The sequence below is a fragment of the Eublepharis macularius genome, chromosome 12 (genome assembly GCF_028583425.1).
Source record: "Eublepharis macularius isolate TG4126 chromosome 12, MPM_Emac_v1.0, whole genome shotgun sequence".
Classification (NCBI taxonomy): Eukaryota; Metazoa; Chordata; class Lepidosauria; order Squamata; family Eublepharidae; genus Eublepharis; species Eublepharis macularius.
The window spans coordinates 37,931,607-37,952,953 of record NC_072801.1 but is presented as its reverse complement, the minus strand read 5'-3'; the positions used below and the strand labels follow the sequence as shown (position 1 = coordinate 37,952,953).

General features: G+C 44.3%; 1 protein-coding gene across 1 annotated transcript; it reads right to left on the bottom strand.

Annotated features, from left to right (window-relative positions):
- Positions 1-693: 693 nt before the first annotated feature.
- On the bottom strand, positions 694-19,951 carry MSL1 (MSL complex subunit 1). Its single transcript, XM_054995026.1, has 8 exons — positions 17,566-19,951; positions 13,514-13,740; positions 12,471-12,847; positions 6,374-6,438; positions 4,902-4,969; positions 4,248-4,372; positions 3,963-4,035; positions 694-3,026 (listed from the first exon to the last, which is right to left on the bottom strand). The coding sequence occupies exons 1-8, from the start codon at positions 18,358-18,360 to the stop codon at positions 2,936-2,938; spliced, it is 1,821 nt and encodes a 606-aa protein (XP_054851001.1). The 5' UTR covers positions 18,361-19,951; the 3' UTR covers positions 694-2,935.
- Positions 19,952-21,347: the final 1,396 nt, after the last annotated feature.

Genomic DNA, 21,347 nt, shown 5'->3' with positions numbered 1-21,347 from the left:
TTTGTTCTGCTATTCAGAATTCCCCCGCAGATCGTTTATGAATACCTCTTGTATAAGCCCCTTACACACATCCTCTCTGTTCACTGAATGTACAGAGCAGGGGCATGAATGCACTGCCCCCCCCCCCCACATGATCAGCACGGCACCTATAGCAAAGATGCAATGTTCACATGTACACATCTTCCCTTTGATTGGAGATGCTTTCCAAACAGGCTGTTCACAGAAAAGGAGTATACATATGTACTTCATCTCTGCACCTAGGGGCCAACTCACAGATGGAAGTTATGCAGATGCCCAGCCAGCACATTCATGTCTATTCCGCCTCTGCATGTTTGGGCAACAGATGGCATTGTATGTGCAGAAGGAATTTTACATACAGGACTATACATTCAGGCTGTTGATACCTCTGCCCTACTATGGAAGAACAGCTGCAAGCTGATTTACCCAAAGCCCGAGATCCCTTTGCAGGGATTGAACTGGGTCTTGTTCGGCTACTGAGTGATGGCTCTGCCTCATGAAAGCTTGCACCATGATATTATTAGCTGTTATTGGAGGGTTTGTATTTTGTGTGTTAAACTGATGTATGTTGAAAAATGGCCTTGAATAAGAGAATGAGTCCACTGCCAGTGGCAGATTGCCATCCTCAGAATTTTACCCAAGCTGTCAACTAAAGCACAAAGCAAGACAAGAGCCTTAATGTTTTTCATTTTATTGTAAAAAAAAAATGATTTTGTTCCAATTTTGTTTAAACATACGAGCAGAATCTCTTTTAATACTCCCTGTTAACACTGTTAAACCTAAACAAACTGAAGCAAAAATTAAAAAAGGCAAACATTAACAGCCACAAATTTGGTATTTACAAACTTTTTTTTTTATAAGATATTTACAAGACAACTGATTTTACATATTTAAAATGGTATCAAAAAGGATGCATTTGCAGACAACCACGTGTCAAAGGCAGAAAAACGAGGGAAAGTACAGACACTGCTTTTAGAACTACAGTAAACTTGGTTAAAGAAAGGAACATTTTTATTTAAATCAAAAATCAGATCTAATGTCCAAGGGCTTTTCATTAATATGAATTTCACAGTGCTGTATCGTTTATAGGGAGAAGAGACTATTCCTTCTCCCAGCTAACATCCACTGCAAACTTTTTGTGCAAACCCCTAACTACTTATGCCCATCTACCCATCTTTTTTTCAGATGCATATGTTAGTATTTAATGGGATTCTCCATAAAAGCCAGCATATTAACTGGCAAAGAGGGAACATTCGCTTTTATTTTTAAGGAATACAGGACTGTGGCACTTCCAATAGAGTAATATTTTGCACTACGTGGTAACTTTTTCCTCCCCCTCAAAACAGTATTCAGATCCAAAATACAATTTTAAAAGCTCTTTAGCTTAGGGAGGATTATGCTGTGAAATCAACAATGCCTTTAAGAAACCTCCACTTAATGTTTATTTTATACATCCAGACTTTTAACAGCGAGGCAGGGGAGAGAAGGATGCATGCTGGCATGCTAAAAACCGAGACCAATATACAGCCTTAATTTAAATCAAATTAAATTAGGCAGCAAGCATTGTGTGCAACCTCAACAAACACAGGCTACTTGGCAAGAGAGTCTTAAGTTTGACTCTTCTATAGTAGTCACCTTGTTACCTACTGTCATAAAGGTATCCTTTTGAATTTCTAGAGAACATATTGCAGAAGTGGAGCAGCATCTACTGGAACTATTTGAAAGCTGGGAAAGAAGAACAACATTGCTGGGTGACTGCCTCCTCCCAAGTTTAGCATTTTTAACAATAACAGATACTGTCCTGCACTGCACTCTTAATCCAGAAAACTGAGGTCTGATACTTTTGCACTAAATGAAATTTCTATAGAAATGGAAAAGGGAAGAGGTTAGTATCACTGGTCTTCTATACACGCACACAGAGCTTCCAGCAGCTGTACACATCAGACAGATGAGTGTGTGTAGGAGTCCCATTGCACCAGCTATAAAAATTTATCAAAATTGTATTTTAAAGAAATACCAGCCACACACCAATGGACACAATTAAAGGTTTCAGGTTTTACAGATTTCAGGTTTCTAGCTTAATTCATTATTGTACAAAGAGCGGGGAGTGCCAGTGGGTGTTACTTGCTGTAGCTATGAGCAAAGGTATCACCACTAACCAACCTTCCGAAAGGCATACAAAAAATGCCAATAGTCAGGTCACGGTGGACTTCAGATAAGGGAGGAAACAAGAGGAGGCAACACAACCCTATTCAAGAGGTATTCTGAAAATGAACCACCTCATCTCATTGCTCTCCTTCCCTCCAGTAGCAGTTGCCTGATGTGGGGAAGGAAGCACACAGTGATTCCCAAGCAGCACGGTGCTTCTATCCAATACTACAGCAAGCAGCATAGTCTGGGGCCTTTAGTGCAGTAGAGGAAACCAATTTTGGTGATGCTTGTTGGTGCTCCTTTGCAATACAATATAATATGTTTTTAAGTGACCATACTAGGGTTTATTTTTTTTTAAAGGAAGGTGGACTCCATATGTTGGGATATCTACTAATGGGAACTGTTTCATTATATTTTTAATGCCTGACCATCTTTTGTGATGCCAAACAGAATGTGGTTGGCTACACCTGCTCAAAGGAACTCAACCACTACACACCCAATGCCACCCGCCTTGACCCAAAATAAACTCCAGTACTTTCTACCAAACAAAGAGGGGGGGGAATAAAAGAAAACAGTTGAACAGTTTTTTTGGGGGGGAGGGTGAGAAGAGGAAAGAGAAAAACCATACAGAAGCATAAAAAATGTCTATAGTGAACAAGAATGTACATCAAGGGAAGAAAGACTGGTGTGATAATATATGCAGTTCTCTGCCATTTGCTGCAAATGGCACAGGCCAACTACTGAGGCAGAGACACCTCCTAGTGGCCTATTTCCTGCATGTCCGGTGAGGCGTCTGTTTCTTCTGCATCTCCAACCGACAACGGCTTCGCTCATCCAGCCATGGCAGTTCAAAGTTCCTGCCAGACAAGAAAAAAAGTAGACGATGATGAAAGTCAATGGGAAAGGGAGGAAAATAACTGGTGTTTCTAGTCCTTGACAAAAGATTCAATAGCAGGACCACATGTCTGGTGTAGAGAGACAAGCAACACAGGGTGTGAAAATCGCCTGTAGCCATATGGTTTATAACTTGGACTGGGGCAGAAATTAATAATGGACAAAAAGATAGCAAGAACACAAGGGACATAAAAGTGTGGCTATATCATGTCTCTTAAGCTTAAGAGTGGGGAATCCCTGCACCAAAATTAGGGAGAGGGAGGAATGTCAAAAGCAAAACAAATCAATCTAAGCTTCCCACTTTTACGATATTCCTGCTTTTTATAGGCTCAACACAGCTTTTCCTCCTTCATACTATATATAAAGTACATTACTTACTTCGCTTGGTAGAAAGTTTTCTTTCACCCTCCACCCAATCAACACAAGTTTGATCCTAAGGAATACTAATGGACTTTAAAAGTATCAACTGTTTATAGGTAGTATCACCATTGCTTTGCACTAGCACTTTATGTATAGGTCTGTATATGAAGACTGTGTGTATTGATATATATTGAATGGCAAATTGAACTATGCAATAACAATAAGAATATTTTTGCAATTGTTATAAGTGTTTATATTCATTAGGTTGTCACAATTATTGTTCTCTATTGCTATTCCCACCCACATCAAGGCTGAGATTCTGGATGCCTCTTTCACTGCAAAGGGACAATGCTCAGAGAAGTCTGAGACTACTAACTCGCATACTCAGTAATTACTGACTGCTACAGCAGACTATGTTTGAAAGGTATCAGTGTATAAACAGAACACTTTCCTCCCTCTCAAAAGACAATCACAATTCAAGCCCTTCTCTTATGTACAGTTTCCTTTAATGCAAGCACTTAATATATGAGGATACTTACTGTGGGGTTAATTTTGGTAGTGGTCGGCCAAATGCTACAACAGGCAAGTAAGGGGTGATTAGCAAGCTTTCAACTATGGGAGGGAGAGAAAGAACACACAGGAAAACATCAGTACTATAGATACAATGCCCGCGCGCGCGCGCGCACACACACACACACACACACACACCCTATGTACTTATTTTGACAATGTCTTCCTTTTTGTATAACCAGATTCTCCCAGTTCTGTCTGTGTTTTGGCAGGGAATGGGGGGAACCTCCAGAACTACACTTAAAGCCACTCACCATCATCTGACTCTGGGAAAAATGAGGTAACTTCAGGCTCAGATTCCTGAATTCCTTTCTTTTTATACATTCTCAGCTGCAGTCGCTGCAAAATTCTTTGCTCTCGGATCCGCTGAATATCCCACCTTTTGCAAAGGCCGGCAAGAAGAGAAGAAAATATGCTTTAACAACTTTCCTCAAGAAGACCTCTGTCATGTCCAGCAGCCACTATCCTCAACTAGTCTAATATTTTACTTTTTAAGAACTGTCAAAACATTGATTACCAGGCATTCCATAATTTTTTTGTAACTAGCGTGGGAAACTAGTTACATATTAAACCAACTACCTACCAATTTCAATGGGTGATCCTGCGTAATAGCTCTATGACTGTGAGGTTTTCTGATTCTACTTGCTTACACCTTCCATAATGCAAACTGCTATCCAATGCTCTCCACATCTGAATCAGCCACCCAGACCCCTTTGAAAGTACTCACAATGCCATGTTAACAATCAACAGATATTACTAGATTCCACTTGCACGAGGTTTTCAGAACATTTGTACCCTGTTCTCTATCACCTTCTGGCAATGCATTTGGAAACTGCACACTTACAGAGAAAAATAACATGCATAGTTTTGGCATGCAAATAACGGCCCCCTCCCCTCCCTTCCCTTACCTCTTCCTCCTTTTCTCATCCAACTCCAGTTTTGCGTGCCGTTTGGAGAAGACACTGTCATCTAAGTTCTGTGAAAAGTTTTGCAAAAATAAGTATGCACAAGTTCACACAATTTTAAAAGCCTTTTTAGGGCACCTGATTCTCAATCACCTCCTGAGAATTCCCCTTGTCTTTCCTTTAAAAAGAAGGCTTTTATACCAGCCTTGCTCACAGTGAGGCAACCTAATCTTTTTGACAGGACGCTGTCTTCTGGTAGCACTCCTGTGACTTCATGCCATAATGGGACACATTTTGCCCGTGAAACAACTGTTTCTCGCATCATTAGTACAGATGATAAGACCAAGAAGATAACTAGTTTAGGGTTGCTGGGATGTTTATGTGCATGTATGCACATACACACAACCAGATAAAATATTAGACATTAAATGCTAGCTGTTGCACATGTCAGTTACAAGGGACTGATTCTGCAGGTATAGTCTTTAAAACAGTAGCAGTCAAATCAGGCTCCATGACACCCCTCAGCAACAAAAGAAATCACACACTGGCAGATGTTGCTGGCTTCTAGAGCACACCTCAGCTTGAGAGGCAGGAATGAATGACTTTGATCTAAGTGCAAACACTGACTTGCTACCAGGCTTTCAGATCTTCATGTGTTTCTGTGGAATTTTAATCTTAAGGTTTTAAATATTGTTATTGAATTATTTCTATACCACTTTTGAGGTATAAACTGTACAGATCTCTACAACAGCCTCTGCCCAACCCACCCATAATAAACATCAACTTCTGACAGGCTTACATATCCCTCAAAGCTCACAGGGAGAGTTATGATACATTTTGGTTCAAACCCAAGCACCAGAAATCATAAACATTATGCAGATCACAATACTGCCAAGTGAAGCCTGATGCCTTGGCAACCATGCCTCATCATAAAATCCCATTATCTGCAGGCTTGACCTGGAGAGTTTACTCTTCTTTAAACAGACAGTTCCAAAGATGGGCTGCCAGATTCAAAGGCACATTCCGGAACATCAGTGGGACCACTGATGTTCAGCTTGTCTGGGACACTGACCCAGCAAAACAAGCAAACTGAAGGCAATGCTCTAAGAACATATTTCATTCAAGGGGAGGTAGATGTTCTCATCAGTCTCATATACACAAATTCAAGAACAAAAAAAGTGGGCGGACAATGAAGCTGGATCGGTCTAGGGTGAAAAAATCTGTTAACTATCGATCAGATTTCAACAATTCCATCCCTCAAATATCAAAGGCAGCTGAGAAACACATTGCCAGTGTCTTGCAAACATTAAAGCACAACAGCACGGCTGATCAGATAGCAGTGGTCAATAATGATGTTCCACACAGCTCTTTTTCTTCTATAGCATTCCACCACCACCACCACCACCACCACCCCGCTAGCAGGGCTTTATTTGTTTCTAGCCTTTTCCCTTATTGCTGTTAATTCACTGACATACCTCCAAAAGCTCTGAAGGATTCAGGTCTCTCAAGGGCTCTACCACGTGGTCCCTCCATGACGGAACTAGAAGGGAGGAAGAGAAGAGTGTCAAAACTGCCAGTTTGGAAGGGATATTTCTGTAGAGAAATGGATGCTAGATAACAGCACCAACCCCACTGCTACTAAATCAAACCAGATTTTATTGAACAGTCAGTGGTATCATTAAATGCACATCTACCTTTTCTGTTTTCACAACTCTACATTCACAAATCAATGAATAATAATATTGGATCTCTTCAGACAAAGCATTAAAGTGGAGGTAAGTGATTCATTATGTCAAGTAGTCTAACTGATGTATATTACATTTTAAAAGTTGAAATTTACCTAATTTCCCATCTTCTGGAACAAAACAATCCAGAAATGAATTGAATGGCTCTCTTATTCTGCTAAATGTACTTTAGTGCCAGAATCAAACAAACATGTTGCTCTTTTCTATGCACCAAGTTCCAAAGAAGGGGCAGGATTCAACTGGGGAAAAAGAAAGCAGGGTCCTCTGACTACCCAATAAGGCTATGCTGGGGACCATAGGACCTGCATGTCCAAATGCCACGTGGGATGAAGAACAGCGCAAGTACGGGCAATAGTAAGGAGAAAAGAGCAAGAGTGAATGAAAGAGCTGGCTGAATCTAGCCTAAAGCCTCCTTCAAACATCAACTTGATATATATAGCAGAAATCTTCATTTTAAGAACTATCACTAACTAAAAGGAACTGGGAAAAGAAGCATTAGTTCAAGCCACAGAAACGGTCCATAAATGTGACTGGCCCACAGAACTCCACTGGTCCACACATATTCCCATGCAGAACAGCAATGACCTGAAAGAAATGAATTCCTTTCCAATTATCAAAGTTTTCCTGTCCAGTTCCCAGGAGTGACTTTTATTTATCATGAAAGACCAAGTGAATGACTATTTGTAAGGGCCAAACTAGATGTGCTCTTGTTGCCACCACAAAGACAACATCATTTTACAGTGTTTTTAAAATTCTGCAAGCGTCCAATCCTGATCTGGCCTACAATGGGGCATTCTTGTTTCCTCCCTTTTTCAAGTGCTGAAATAGCCACAGGGTATGGATGCATGCATAATTGTTTCAGCAATTGATAAGGTGCTGGGGGAGGAACAAAAGTACCTCAGTCCACCATACTGCAGGCATTGGGGCATTTTATAATCACTTTAAAATGGCAACAGTGTCCTTGTGGCAGCCACAAGGATGCTGTCATATCTAGTTTGACCCCAAGACTGATGAGACGTTATGCTGCATTTTCTCGAAACCACACCTTCTTCCACCTCCACCTGAATCAAACCAGCTCTCATATTTGAGTTTAAAATTAACCCCAATTCCATTTGAAGGACACCCAAACAGCCTACAGCCTGGCAGTATATTCACTGTCACAGGATGTTATGAATTGCCACAGAGCACAGATTGGTTTTTAAATGATGAAACAAGTTTATCAAGCATAATAGTTAGTAGCCATGATAATTAATAGAATGTGGTGTTGCAGTTAGAAAGGACTAGGACAATCTGAGTTGAAATCCCCACTCAGTCATGGAGCATATGGCATTCTCCGGGGCCAGTTAATTCTTCCTTAGACAGACATACCTCACAGGATGTATGTTCCAAAGCTAAAATGGAGAGAACTGTGTAAGCTACCCTTAGCTGCTTGGACAAAGGGCAGGATAGAAAAAGGTAATAGAATAAAGCCTTCCTGTTCACAAGCAGTATATCTCAGATTCTCAGATCTATTAATAATCTCTAGGGAATCACTATTTTCATAAAGTTGCATTTGTGAGCTTCCAAGAGGTAATCAGTTGGCTACTGGTGTAGACAAGGTGCTCGACTAGCTGGGCCTTCTGGATGATCTCACAAAGCTTATAGCTACATGTCTTATTAAGGACTGACCCCCATAAGCAGCATAGTCTTCTCTAAATCCCTTCCATTCCAAGCACAAGTCAGCAAGGACAGGTCAAGCCTCCAGGTTCACTGTCCTTGTTTATTCTATTGTGAAAATATTGCCTGGGTGTTAAAAATAAGAATACTGGAAGAGGAAGAAGTTTCAGCAACTTTCTACGTAAAGGAAAAAAAATCTTTCTCAACCTTCAGAAGGAAATTGCTTCACAGTTTTTCACAGAAGTATGCCTGGCTTGCCATATTGTTAAAAGAGACAAAGAAAAACAGAATTGCAAGATGGCTCAATTCAGCCAAGGCACAAGGTGATGGATCAGCACAGTTAATCTCAGAAGTTTGGCCTTGTACAAGAGACCTAAACATTTGCAAGGCTGAATGAATGTTTTTCCTGCAAAGAAAGCTGGGCGGGGGGAGAGAAGGTTCGTAAGGAAAGATGACGAAAACGAGGCATGCATTCAAAGCCTGTTGCTTGAATGATATTTGCACAACTGATTCACTTCCAGGACAGTCCTAGAAGGACTCCAGCCGAAAAAGTTTACAAGTAATGGATGATTTTCCTTGTGTAGAGGAACCACAATCCCAATAAGTAGAAGAAAAAAATGGTAACACTGTCAAGGAGACAGCCCATCCCACCCTATTCAGAATAATTGTGTTCTTCTAATCACCCTTAAAGGGCCCAACAAAACTACAGCTTGAATGGAAAGACTTGGGTAGCAGGAAGACTCTATGCATGAAAGTCTGCCACTGGCCCCTATCCCAATTCCTCGAAGGCTTGTGTATTCCTAAGAAATAAACGAAGACAGATTGCCTTTAAGTAATAGTTCTTGCTTTCCCTGCTTTTAAAAACACAAACCAATACCCACTGCTTTTTACCAAATAAACCAACAAAAGATTGGGAAAGTACAGAAAAAACAGTATTTCAAGGAGCTTAACAGGAATCAAGGAAACCTACTAGAAAAATATCTAAGCAATTACTTCACGAATTCAAAAGTCTGAGAGCCAAAGCTCCTCGCTGAACCCTACACTGTCCAGTGGCAGGATAGGAATTGAGAGTCAAGTTTTTTTCTTTTGAAATGAGGCTACTATCCATCAGAACACTTTCCTGGAGATTTCACTCACAGAGAGCTAGCATGGTGTAGTGGTTAGGGCATGGGTCCCCAGTGTGGCACTTGGTGACACACTTCCATCCGCCAAGGGTTTTCAGAAAGTAGGCAGGATGGAAGTCATGCCTTTTTAGCCTTTTTGGTCTGTAAAAGATTTCCAGTTCGAACTCTGGCAAATTTATTCACCCTAATTCAGCCTGGTAAACTATGTCCACAATTCTGAAGAACAGGTATCTGTGAATCATTTGCATTCTGGATGCTCACTGGTAGAAAAAGGCTGTGTTTTGCTAGAATCCTGCAAGTCAACATATCAATGGAACGTTCTGAGAACACTTAGTGACTTTTCAAGCAGAAGCTCTGTTTAACATGATGCTTTCAGAAATGAACGTTTTAAAAAATATTTTCTTGCATATGCACAGTAACTTTAAAAAACTCTGCATAGCCAGTCAGATCTCCAATGGCCCTGCTGGGCAAAAGCCACACCTGGCTCCACTGTCGTTTTTTTAAAAAGTTGCCACATGTGCTACCACAGCACAAGAATCTTTACTGTATATGAATACAAGAAATGGGTTTTTTTAATATGTTCATTTTAAAAGATAGCCAATTAAACAGAGCTTCTGCCTGAAATTATTGAAGAGTAATATTAGTTATGTATAACTTCACTCCCTGACATTTTGCGATTAGCTCCGCTTCCTGCTGCAGCCATTTTGTGATAGCGCCCACCACTCTGTCAGAATTCTAATGTGCCCTCAGACTTGAAAAGGTTGGGGACCAGGCTAGGATCTGGGAGACCCATGTTCAAACCCCTTTGTCATGGAAGCTTGCTGGGTGACCTTGGGCCAGCCAGTCACACACACACAGCCTAACTTACCCACAGAATTACTGTTAGGATAAAATGGAGGGAAGAAGACTGATGTAAGCTGCTTGGGGCGGGGGGGGGAGATGGGGTTATAAATTAAGCAAATAAGGAAAAAGCCCAGATCATCTATTGACTCTTCCTACTAATATTCATGATGTAAGACCTGAAAATATGCCAGCAACAAGTCACTGAAGGCTCAGGTGACAATGTTTTCAATCATATGTTCTATAGTAAAATATATAAATAAATAAATAATAACTTGATAGGGCTTCCCTCAAGGAAATCTTGCACCTGTAATTCAGCTCAGAGTTTCGTGAGACTCACAAGACTGGGATCTCTCCAGGTCTGTTAATACTGGACTGATCCCATTTCTTTTGATCCTCCCTGTCTCCAAAATTTTTGCCCTATGATCTTGCTAATAATCTGTGGAAGACTTCAACTACAGTCACTTAAGTTACACACCTGTAAGTAAGTTAGCATTTACTGAGCATTTTATATAAGGAGGCCAAGTGCCACATTTGGCATATCTTGGGACAGAATTTAGGCTTTTACTAAAACCTTCAGTTTTAGCAGTTTGCTTCTTTTCCACATGTAGAATTCTCAATAGATATGGTAAGATCTGACATCTGGGGCACTGCTTACCAAAGATAAGCCAAGAGCAGAGCTTCTGCATGGCCTCACATTAGCTAATCATACACATACCCCACTCCTCTCCACTTGCCCATTTCTCTTCCTCCAATAGCAGATTTAATAAAAAATAAAAATACAAACCTACAAAAAGTATTTAAATAAAGTGGCAATATTAATGTATGACTGTGTCATGCTAAAAATGCAACATTGGGGGGAAATGGCATAACACACTTATCATGATTTGAGCATACTATTTGCGCAGAACCTGGGCAATCCATCTTACCTCTTTATTTTTTTTTTACTCCAATTTAAAAAAGCAGCATAAGTGCATGCAACCAGAACTTGCTTTGTATGCTTATTGCTGTACCTCTCCTAGCCTACTGAAATTCAAGCATTTCAGGCTAAGAACATGCCTTTCACCCAAATCTGTAACGTAAGTTCAGTTTTAATTCTGAATCATATTTCCTGCAGAGCCAACATGGTGTCATGGTTATAAATTCAGATTAGGATTTGGGAGCCCCAGGTGTGAATCCCTACTCTACCAGGAAAGCCTCCTTGGTGACTGTGGGCCAGTCACTCTTTTAGCCTAACCTACCTCACAGGATGGTGGTTGTGAGGATAAAATGGAGAGGGAGGAGGATGCTATAAGCTGCTTTAGGTTCCGAAGGAGAGGGAAAAGAAGCATATAAATATCTACATTCGTAAGTGGCACATAAATATCTAAATAAATAATCAAATCTCCTTCTGATGCTCCCACTTCTTCGCTCTCCCTCCCCCTTTAAAAAGAAATTCAGTAGTGCCAGGGTGACGCATCTTAAATCAGAATGCAACCCTGTTTGGGGCCATAACAAGGCAAGCCAGTTTCAGAAATTGAACAGCAGTTGGCTTCATCAGCTATAAAAGTTGCAGCTGCGAAAACTCTCTCAAAAGCTTTCACTCTATACCTGGGTTCCTTAAATCATTTTAATACGGCTCCTTTGGAATACAGCCCGAATGATTCACAAGCCAGCTGTTGCCAGGGATGAAGACGGGGAAAGAAAGAGAACTTAAATTATTATTTTAGAACACTTTGGCAATACCAGACCTCTCACACACTTCAGCAGGTCCAGGTCTCCCAGCACACAACTGCCATGAGCATGTCTCTTTACATAGTCTTCATCGACCACCAAGCTGGCTGGCACACCAACCATCAATTCTATCTGCCCACCCCACATTATGAGATGTTGCAAAGGGAGAACAGTTTGCTGGCAAAAATGAACTGTTACAGCATACACCACAAGCACCAGAAATGTCACCAAAAGATTCCTGAACTGGATGGCTGATTTTCTTCACACACTTCCCATACCTGTTCTAAGCTGTTTGTGAAGTTTCAAATGCTTCCTTACTCCATTCAGAGATCCAGGACCTACAACAGCGTAACTCAGAAATGGAATGTTGCCCCTGAGTTGTCTTTAAGTGTTTCAAAAACTCTAAAGCAACCCCCCACACAATGGGGTGGATTCCATGCCCTCTCTAACCCACATCAGGACAACCACCACAAAGGCATAAGCAAGCTTCTTACTTGCTACAGTCTCCTCCTTCTTGGGAGAAGGTTCTCGCAATGGTGAAGGAGGTGGCTGGTGCCATCGGCACAAGTACATTTCAGTGGTGGAAAGGTATGGCAAGTCTTCTATTTCGCTGCATGAGCTGTTGTCCTTTGCATGGCCCCCAGGTCCTTTCAGAGGAGCCAAGGATTTCAGCGTAGTGTCCCCCAATGATCGGGCTTTCTCTGGAGTCTCCTGACTTCGTAGTTCACGTCTGGTAACAGATTCAGCTAAAGAACTGCCAGGCTCTTCTTTCAATGGAGAAGACTTTGGTGATTTACACTTAACTTTTGAGAATTCAGCTGCCAGTTTCTTCATTGGAGTTTTCCTCTCCGCACTTCCAAATGCAGATTTTCTGCAAATAACAGAAAGGATGCAAGATTATAGCAACATATTCACAGACGGCTGAAGCAAGCATCTCTAACTTCGGTCCTCAAGCATCTTCAAAATTAGAAGCAGAATTCTCCAGTCTACATCTCATGGTATTCCTATCTAAGATACCAGAAAGAGAAAAATCCCTGCAAGTTAATATACAGATAATATTTGGGACACACAGAGGACCACTTGGAGAGAAACAGGTCCTGGGTCCACCTGCTCGATAGAAAATGGAAATTGAAGGCGTTATATACACTACACATTTTAAAAGGTCTCTAACCTGTTTTAACTGTTATGGCTTCTACCAAAGAACCCTGAAAATTGTATTTTTTCAGGACACCAATGCTTCTTTATCAGAAAGACCCACCATGTACAAAGAACTAGAATTTCTGCTGAGCCATAGGTGGGAACACTAGCAAAATAGGTTTGAACCCCACTTCAGTTTGCCATGCAGATGACAAAGATGTAGGATGGTACAGAAAAGCACTTCTAGGTAAAGCAACAGACAGAAAGCTAGAGACAAATTCATGCTGCCAAAACTTTTACTGTTATTTTATTTATATTGTAAGCTGTCTTAAACTCCTGCAAGGTAGAAAGAATAAATGTTTTAAATTAAAAAATCCAAGAAAACGAACTGTAGGTTTACCGTTTGTGACCCTTTCCATTTCTTCCATATGGGAAATGTTTCAAAGGCAGTGGCTGGGGCATCTCCAGGAGTTCTTGGGGTGGGCATTCAATAGGCAATGTCTCCGGTGCCTCAGGCTCCACCTTGTCCTCAGTTTCATATCCTTGAAATATTTTGTGTTTTTCACGCTCGTTATCCTTCTTCACCAGCTGCATCCTCCTTTCCATGCGCTCAATTCGAGCAAGGAGCTGAGAAGGTAACAGTGCAATGTTGATGTTAAAGGTGGTATTTCATCTCCTGAACAACTCCCCCCTCCCCCACTTCATTAAAACTCAACTTGCTGTAGCATTTGAGAGAAAGGAATCAGAAGTTACAAAGCAATACACAATTCCCAGTGTGTGCATGTGACTGTTCTTGGAATACTTACCAATGACCACTCATCTTTGCTTATGTGATGAAGCCATACATCTTGACAAGGCCTATCTGGACATGTTTATTACCCATATTACTGCTTATTTTGTCAACAACTAGGGATAGCAGTCTAATATGTACCCCTATACCTGAACTGCCAACATCACTGGAGTAGGAAACTCTATACCAATTTGCCAGGATGCAACTGCTGACCACAAACAACAAAGAAACCCCATTTCCTTTTTATGAAGGAGCTCTGTGGTAGTTGCTTTCACTGCCTGGATAATCAGTGAGGATATACAAAAAGCTGTAAAAAAATATCTCATAAGACAACCCTGAAAAACACCTCTCTTCCAGATCACTGAATGTAATTTGCCTTTCCTCATTTGGCTTATGAGGAAGGAGTGGAACAGGCACTCCAACAAATAATATGAACAGTAGAGGAGACGGAATAACCCCACAGCCAGTCTATATATATCCCACTTTTAATAGTATGCATGTGATGGTATATTGCAAACTCCATGGTTTCAAAGCCACGGGAATCAAGGCTCCCACAAATATACTTCTGTCTCCTATAACCATCAAATATATAGGTGCAAACATGCCGTACATTCTTTTAAATAACTAATTTTTAAGAAAAACTGTTTACTACTTCTTCTCAGCATACATTCATTAAATAGCACTGGGAACAAGTCCTGTCCCTGTGGTGCTCAAGCTACATACTCTGATCCCAAAGGGGTGTAATCAACTGTTCTATATCTGTGTCTCAAGCTTTGCAGCCAGCAGGACTGGGATAATTCCTAAAGCAACTGCACAAATACATGTGGTGGGGGGAGGGGCTAAAGAGCCAATGATGACAGCGGATAGGCTGGTTTGAAGACTTGGAACCAAAGCCCTCAATTCGGCATGAAGCCTCTGATAACCACCACCACTCTTGCCTTAGTCCCATTTGCCAATCTGTAAAATGAGAAGCATATAGAAGCCCTCTGATTGAGACCACCACTGATCCTTCTCTTTGACCTATCCTAGCCACCTTCCATCAAAGCCCTGCATTCTCCCTTTAGTCCCTTTCTTATACACAAATGAACATATAATTCTTCCTCCCCCCCCCAAGCACCTGGCACACTGCAGCCAGTAAATAAATCTTTAATAATGGAAGAAGATTGCGTGAGAATGACTAAAGATTGCAAAGCACTTTGAACTGAAATGTTCTTTGTATGTATTCCAGAGCCCCTCTACTTTCAAATAAGTCTTGTTGAAGTGTTTCTGAATAATCTTTAAAAAACATTCTGCAAAGCCTCCATCTTAGATGCCAATGCTGCACAGAGCATAAAAGAAACTGAGAGGATTGCTGAATTGTGAAGTCTGAGGAGTGCTTTAGTATCACTATAACTCAAACCAAAATACTGTTGACACTCATACGATTCTGCCACCTCACACAGGGTGGGGGAGCACAAAAAGGGGAAAGCTTTGTGAATCTGCCAACAGCAGATGCAGGGACAACTGATCCAACAGTTCTGGTATCAGTCTGACTAACAAGCTTTGCTGTTTGTCCACTAGCTCCTTAAGAGGGTTGCTCTGTTTTGTTGGGGGGGGGGAGCCTTCACTCATTCCTGCAACATGCTCAGCCTGCCATCATCACAACCCAATTGCCAAATGGCAGCTGTGGCACCTCCATGTTAGTTAACTTGACACTAGGCTGACAGGAAGATGAATTTTTGTGTAACATCCCATCTTTCTGTTATAGCCCGTAAAATAAACTGCTGCCACTTACTGCAACTTCACCACCCCACAAATACAAACATAGTTTGAATTACAGATACTATTGATCATGCTGAGGGGAGGGGGAGGAAGAAAGCATTCCTTGTCTTGACAATAACGGGTGCAGCAGCTGCAGGAACTGGGAAGAGGGGACTATTTTTAGGTTGCATACGTGCCATGCATAGAAGCTGGGATGACAGGGCCTTTGTGACAATTTGGGAAGGAAGGCACAGTACACCAAACAACTACTTCTGAGACAATGGCTTAGAAACAAACATTATGCACCCAAGTGCCTTCTCTGCAGACAGGAGTCATCTTTAAAAAACCAAGAGTAACAAACCAACTTTCATTGGCAGCTGATCCAAAGAGCCTCCCCCCCAAGCTTCTCCCTGTACCCCATTAAGCTGTTGTGCTGACAGTCTAGAGGAGACATGGAGGCAGCAAGGCTGGAAGTGTATAGTGCCACAGCAAGGGTGAAGAAGAGCACTTTGTAGGAAAAAATCCGCCACACAAAATATTTTGCCATCACCATAATAAAATGATGACCAGTGCTTCTCTAAAGGGGAAAATCTCTAGAGAAGGAAGGGAGAGTACTAAATCTGTAATCTTCCTTTAAAAATGCACTGCTTATAATCCCTCCCTGGCCTACCACCCACATTGCACACACTAAAGCTGGTGGTTTTGCTTCAGAAGGTGCTTTGCTTTTCTGCTCCTGCCCCCTCCCCAATATGGCAGCCACAGCCTTTTAATTAACCCCATTTGTACCATGTGCCTATTATTATCAGATAACTGCTTCTTTAAGTTAACCTTGTTGCTATCAAACTTCCCCTCCCTCCCCTAGCCTGGCCAGCTTTTGATTAACTCCTTGGTGACTACAACCCCTCCCAGATCCGCTCCCAACCATTGTTTGCCTGAGCTGTTCTAGTGCCTTTAACTCCACCCAAACTACTCAGCAGGGTTCTCAGCTTAGCCCCTGGGTTATCAACCCCTTCCTAGTTGCTTGTTAACTAGAGGAGGACCTAGGCCTTTTTAACACTTAAGGCGCCAGCATACTTTATAGCATGCTGCAGTCCTTGATTGTTACTCTTACCACCTTAGTTGTTAGAGCGCCTTACTACAGTTCTACCATTCAGCTCTATCAGCACCTGATTTTGAATTTTATTAACCATTCACTTGCTATTTTTACTTTCCATCACAGAGTATCCTTATGCCATATTATCACTTTAGGTCCTAATTAAATTATCCCTTGGAGTCATCTGCTCTCACATATTAACCTATGACTTGCCAGTACCCATGACTATACCTAGATTGCTACACTTCTGGAAATGCTACCTGAAAAGTGGAGGGTGACCCAAGATGCTTATTCACAACACTATAGTCTTCAAAAAAGTTACACCCTTCTAAATTCACTGAAATCAATGGACTGAGAAGGGTGCAACTCTGCTTAGGAATGCCCTGCAAGTCACTTCCAAGGGCTCTGCTTTTTGACTGACTTCCTGCTACCATCTGCATTATTCCACATATCTACATTCAACTAACTCCTTGCCATGCCCATCTTTAAAATCACACTCTCCCCTTCCCCCACATCTCTAGCGGTGGCAATTCACCTTGCCCCATTTCTTCCTCTAAATCCCTCCCACTGAGCTAGCCCATCTCCATTAACCCCCATCTCTCACTGCGCGGATTTACATCGATCCCGCCCACTACTAACCCTTCACACACCCGCTTTACATACCAAGCTTTAACCCTTAGAGCCCCAGCACGCACCCCATCCTATGCGGCTCCGCCCCGTTAACCCGTGAGCCACCGCCTCCTTTTAGATAGCCCACTCCTCGCCACCCCCACGTGTTCCCTCCACACCGCCGAACATTAACCCCTTCCGTCCCTTTTCCTCAACTCACCGAGTCCCTCTCGGCCTTGAGTTCCTCGATCTCCTTCTCCTTGGCCTGCAACTGTTGCTGCTGCTGCTCAATAAGGTCCAGTTGGAGCAGCAGGATCTGCTTGAGGCAGGCCGCCTGGCTGGAGGCGCCCCCGCCGGCCCCCATGGGGCTCTTCCGAAGGCTGCTCCCACCGCCGCCGCCACTACCGGTGCTGCTGCTGCTGCTGCTCCCGCTTTTCCACTTGCTGCCGGGGTCCGAAGAGGCGGGAGATCCCCCTGCGGCCGCTGCTGTCCCCGGTGGAGGCTGGCCGGGCTCGGCCGTGGCTGAAGCCGGCGACGGCAGCGGAGAAGGAGGGGAAAGAGAAGCTGGGGTTCTTCCTGGCCCGGAATGCGGGCCGCCGCCACGTTTGCTGTCCTTGGCGGCGGCGGTAGCAGCCGCAGCGGTGTGTCCGGGCAGCACCGCCTGGTACTTGGAGGGGCGGGAGCTACCGGCGGCATCGCCCACGCCCGCCTGTCGAGTGCTGCCCGCCGGGCACGGCGAGGGCACCAGGCCGCCCCAACAGCAGCCGCCACCGCCGCCTTCCTGTTGCTGTGGCCCCGGGGCCGCCGCCGCCGGGACGATAGCCCGGCCCTTGGGACCCGCTGCCGCCGCTGGGGCTGGCACGGGGATCTGGTTCTGCGGGGGAGGCGGAGGCTGGCGGAGATGGGGGGGTGGCGGCGGCTCCTCCTCTTCCTCCGGGCCAGGCTCCAGCAAGCCCGTCCCCGTCGCGGTCGTCGTCGCTGCCGCCGCCGCGGCTTTGTACACGGTGGATCTCATGGCGAAGCTGCGGCGGCTCAGGCTCCGGGTTCCGCAGCCGCGGTGCTGCTGCTGATAGTGGTGGTGGCGGCGCCTCCTCCTCCTCCTCCTCTCCCCGCCCGGGCTGGATCCCCCACCTGGACCCCTCGGGGGGCGCCGCCGCCGCCGTCCTCCGCCCCGCCAAGCCCCATCGCCCCCTTCCTTCCGACGCAACCTTCCCCCTGCCTCGGTGACCCACTCACGGACCGTCTCCCTCTTCGCTCCCTCTTGCTGCGGCTGCACCGAGCATCCCTTGCCTGGCTTCTCTCTCCCCGCCGAGCGCCACTCAAGGGGAGGGGGGAGGAAAGGGGGCGCCACCCCCTTCGCTGCAGGAAGAGGGAAGTCGGGGCGGTGGAAGAGGGGCTTTTCTTGGCAAAAAGTGGATGGGGAATCGGGAAATAATTTTTTAAAAACAGGGTTCTTTATTTGCAAGGATAACCTACAAGGAATTGGGGGGGGGATAGGGAGGGGCTTTCTTTGCAAAGAATGAGTGGATACTAGGAAATCGAATATATACCGGACGGGAATCTCTTAAGTTACTGGATCCCTCACCCCAGTATTTTTGTTCACCTGTTGGGCCTCTTTCTTTCCTGCTCACCCTTGCCAAGAAAGGGCACCAAGAAATGGCCGCCTTTCCTGCCTAGGGCGCTGTGGGATCTGCCTCCCCGGAATCGGCCGGGGAGGGGGGGCTACCTAGAAACGACCTCCTTCCCAAATGCGTTTCCCCTTCCCTGGCAATGAGAACCCTTCAGGGTTCTTCCCTTCTACTGGTGGGGGTTTCACCTGCTAGGAGGGAGAGCCCCCCAGATAGCTGCGGGCTCCACCCTCTCCCCGTCACACGATTACCCCCTCCCCTCCCAGCAATTAGCACTGAGAGGGGGGCTGGAGCAACCCTGTTCCCTAACAGATATCCAAATCGCCCCAGCTGCAGAATCCCACCCCGCTAGAGATGCTCCCCCTAAACCTGCTGAAAACGAGCCCCCCAAAACAACTGGAGAGGGGCTCACTGGTCCTTCTTTCCTCAGAGCATCCTGGGGTCTTCTCCCCACCCCTTTCCTAGCATAGGGTGGTTGAAAATAAAGGAGCTCCTTTCTTCCTTCGCCCACCCTCTTGTATGGGGAGAGTATTAGGGGAGGACAAGGGGTTTCAAGTGGGAGATTCTCACTTAGGGAGAGGGAGTGGAATACTGGGGGGGGGGTGTTTATGACTGAAGGCGGGGAAAGCGGGCCGAAGGAGGAAATTTCTCCCCAGAATAACGCAGGCCGGCTTCCTTTTTACATTGGGAGGCTAATGACCTCCTGCTCCTTTAGGTGAAAAACTGAGACTTTCTCCACCCCACTCCAAGTTCGTGAGGGGGGGAGGTTGGGGGCTGAAGTGAGGAGCGGGAATTTGGAGGGCTTCCCTTTCTCCTCTTACTCCCCCCTACAAGGGGCTAACCCAGAGCCTCGTTAAGCTCTCATAACCCTGGGCTGGGGGGGGGCGCTTTGGACGAATATATATATATCCGCCTCTGCGGTTGGGCTGAATCGGTTACCTTTAAACGGCCGCCATTGCCTGGGCCGCCTCCTGCCAGTGCGCATGCGCCAACCGTCATCAGTAGAGGGAGGGGTGCCTTGGAGGGGGAGGGGCGAAAAAGAAGGTTGAACGTACTGAGAATTGGAGAGCTGTAAATTTTGCTTCCGTGGTGGGGTTTGTTTGTTTGTTTTAATCTATTTATATTGCACTTCATCTAGTGTGCCCACTGCAAATAATGCCTTTAAAAATACTGAATGTGAACAAAGACAAGTTGGGTAGAAAGTTTGGGCGAGCAAGGCGAAGAACGCGTGGTGTAGTTTTATTTTTATTAAATGTATTTTTATCCCACCCTTCAGCGAAGTCTGGGCAACATGCAGAGTTCTCTCACCATCGTTTTTATTCTTATAACACCCTCATGAGGTAGGCTAGGCAGAGTAAGAATGACTGGCCCGCCCTAGGCCACCCAGTGAACTTCATGGCAAAGTGGTGATTTGAACCTGGCTCTCCTAGGTACTAGAGCCCCGTGGTGCAGAGGTAAGCTGCAGCCTAGGCTCTGCTCACATCTAGAGTTCGATCCTGGCGGAAGCCAGGTTCAAATACCCCGCTCCGAGGTCGGTAAAATGAGTATCCAGTTTCCTGGGGGTAAAGTGTAGGGGAAGGCAATGGCAAACCTTCCTTTTAATGGCATCAAGTCAAAATTCACTTCCTGGGGAGGCCACCGTTTCTTGCCTTGCAGAAGGTCCACTTCTGCTCTTTCCATCCTTCCCATCCATTTCCTGTGTCCCCCTTCACTCATATCGCTCCTAGAAGCCAAGATGTTTTGCATTTCCGTTTGCATTTTCTTCTAGAGCTTTCTCTAGAAGTCTGCCAAGAAAACGTCGTGATGCAATGTCCCGCCATGGGTCAGTAATGACTCATTGCTTGCACACCTTTACCTTACCCTCCTAGACTGTGACATTTTTACGGGCAATAACCCTTTGAAGTAGGCTAGGCTAGGCTGAGAGAGAATGACTTGCATGAGGGGATTTAAATCCTCATCTGAGAGCAGCACTAGCCACTATATTTTTAACAACAACCTTGTGAAGTAGGCACCCCTTCACAGAAGTGAGGACAGGTTAAGGAGCATAGTAAAGGAGCGTTCATTGCTTTATTTAATTCAGCTGCTTTAGACGACTGCAGGATACAGTGATGATGTATCAATAGTTATCGTTGATTTATGAGGATGGCAAGATTCAGTTGATGGATTAAAATTTTAGTTGATTGGGTGACGAGTTTGATGGGTATACTTTAAGGAAGCCATTTTGAATCTAGTGCATTTTTGTAATAGCTAATGAACAAGAGAATTTAAAGCGTAGCACACTTTCCCTTCAATATCCTCCAAACAGCACCTACATAGCAAGCTTTTATTATTTTAAAATACAATTTATTGGTTACAAGCCAAATGGTCTGTTCAT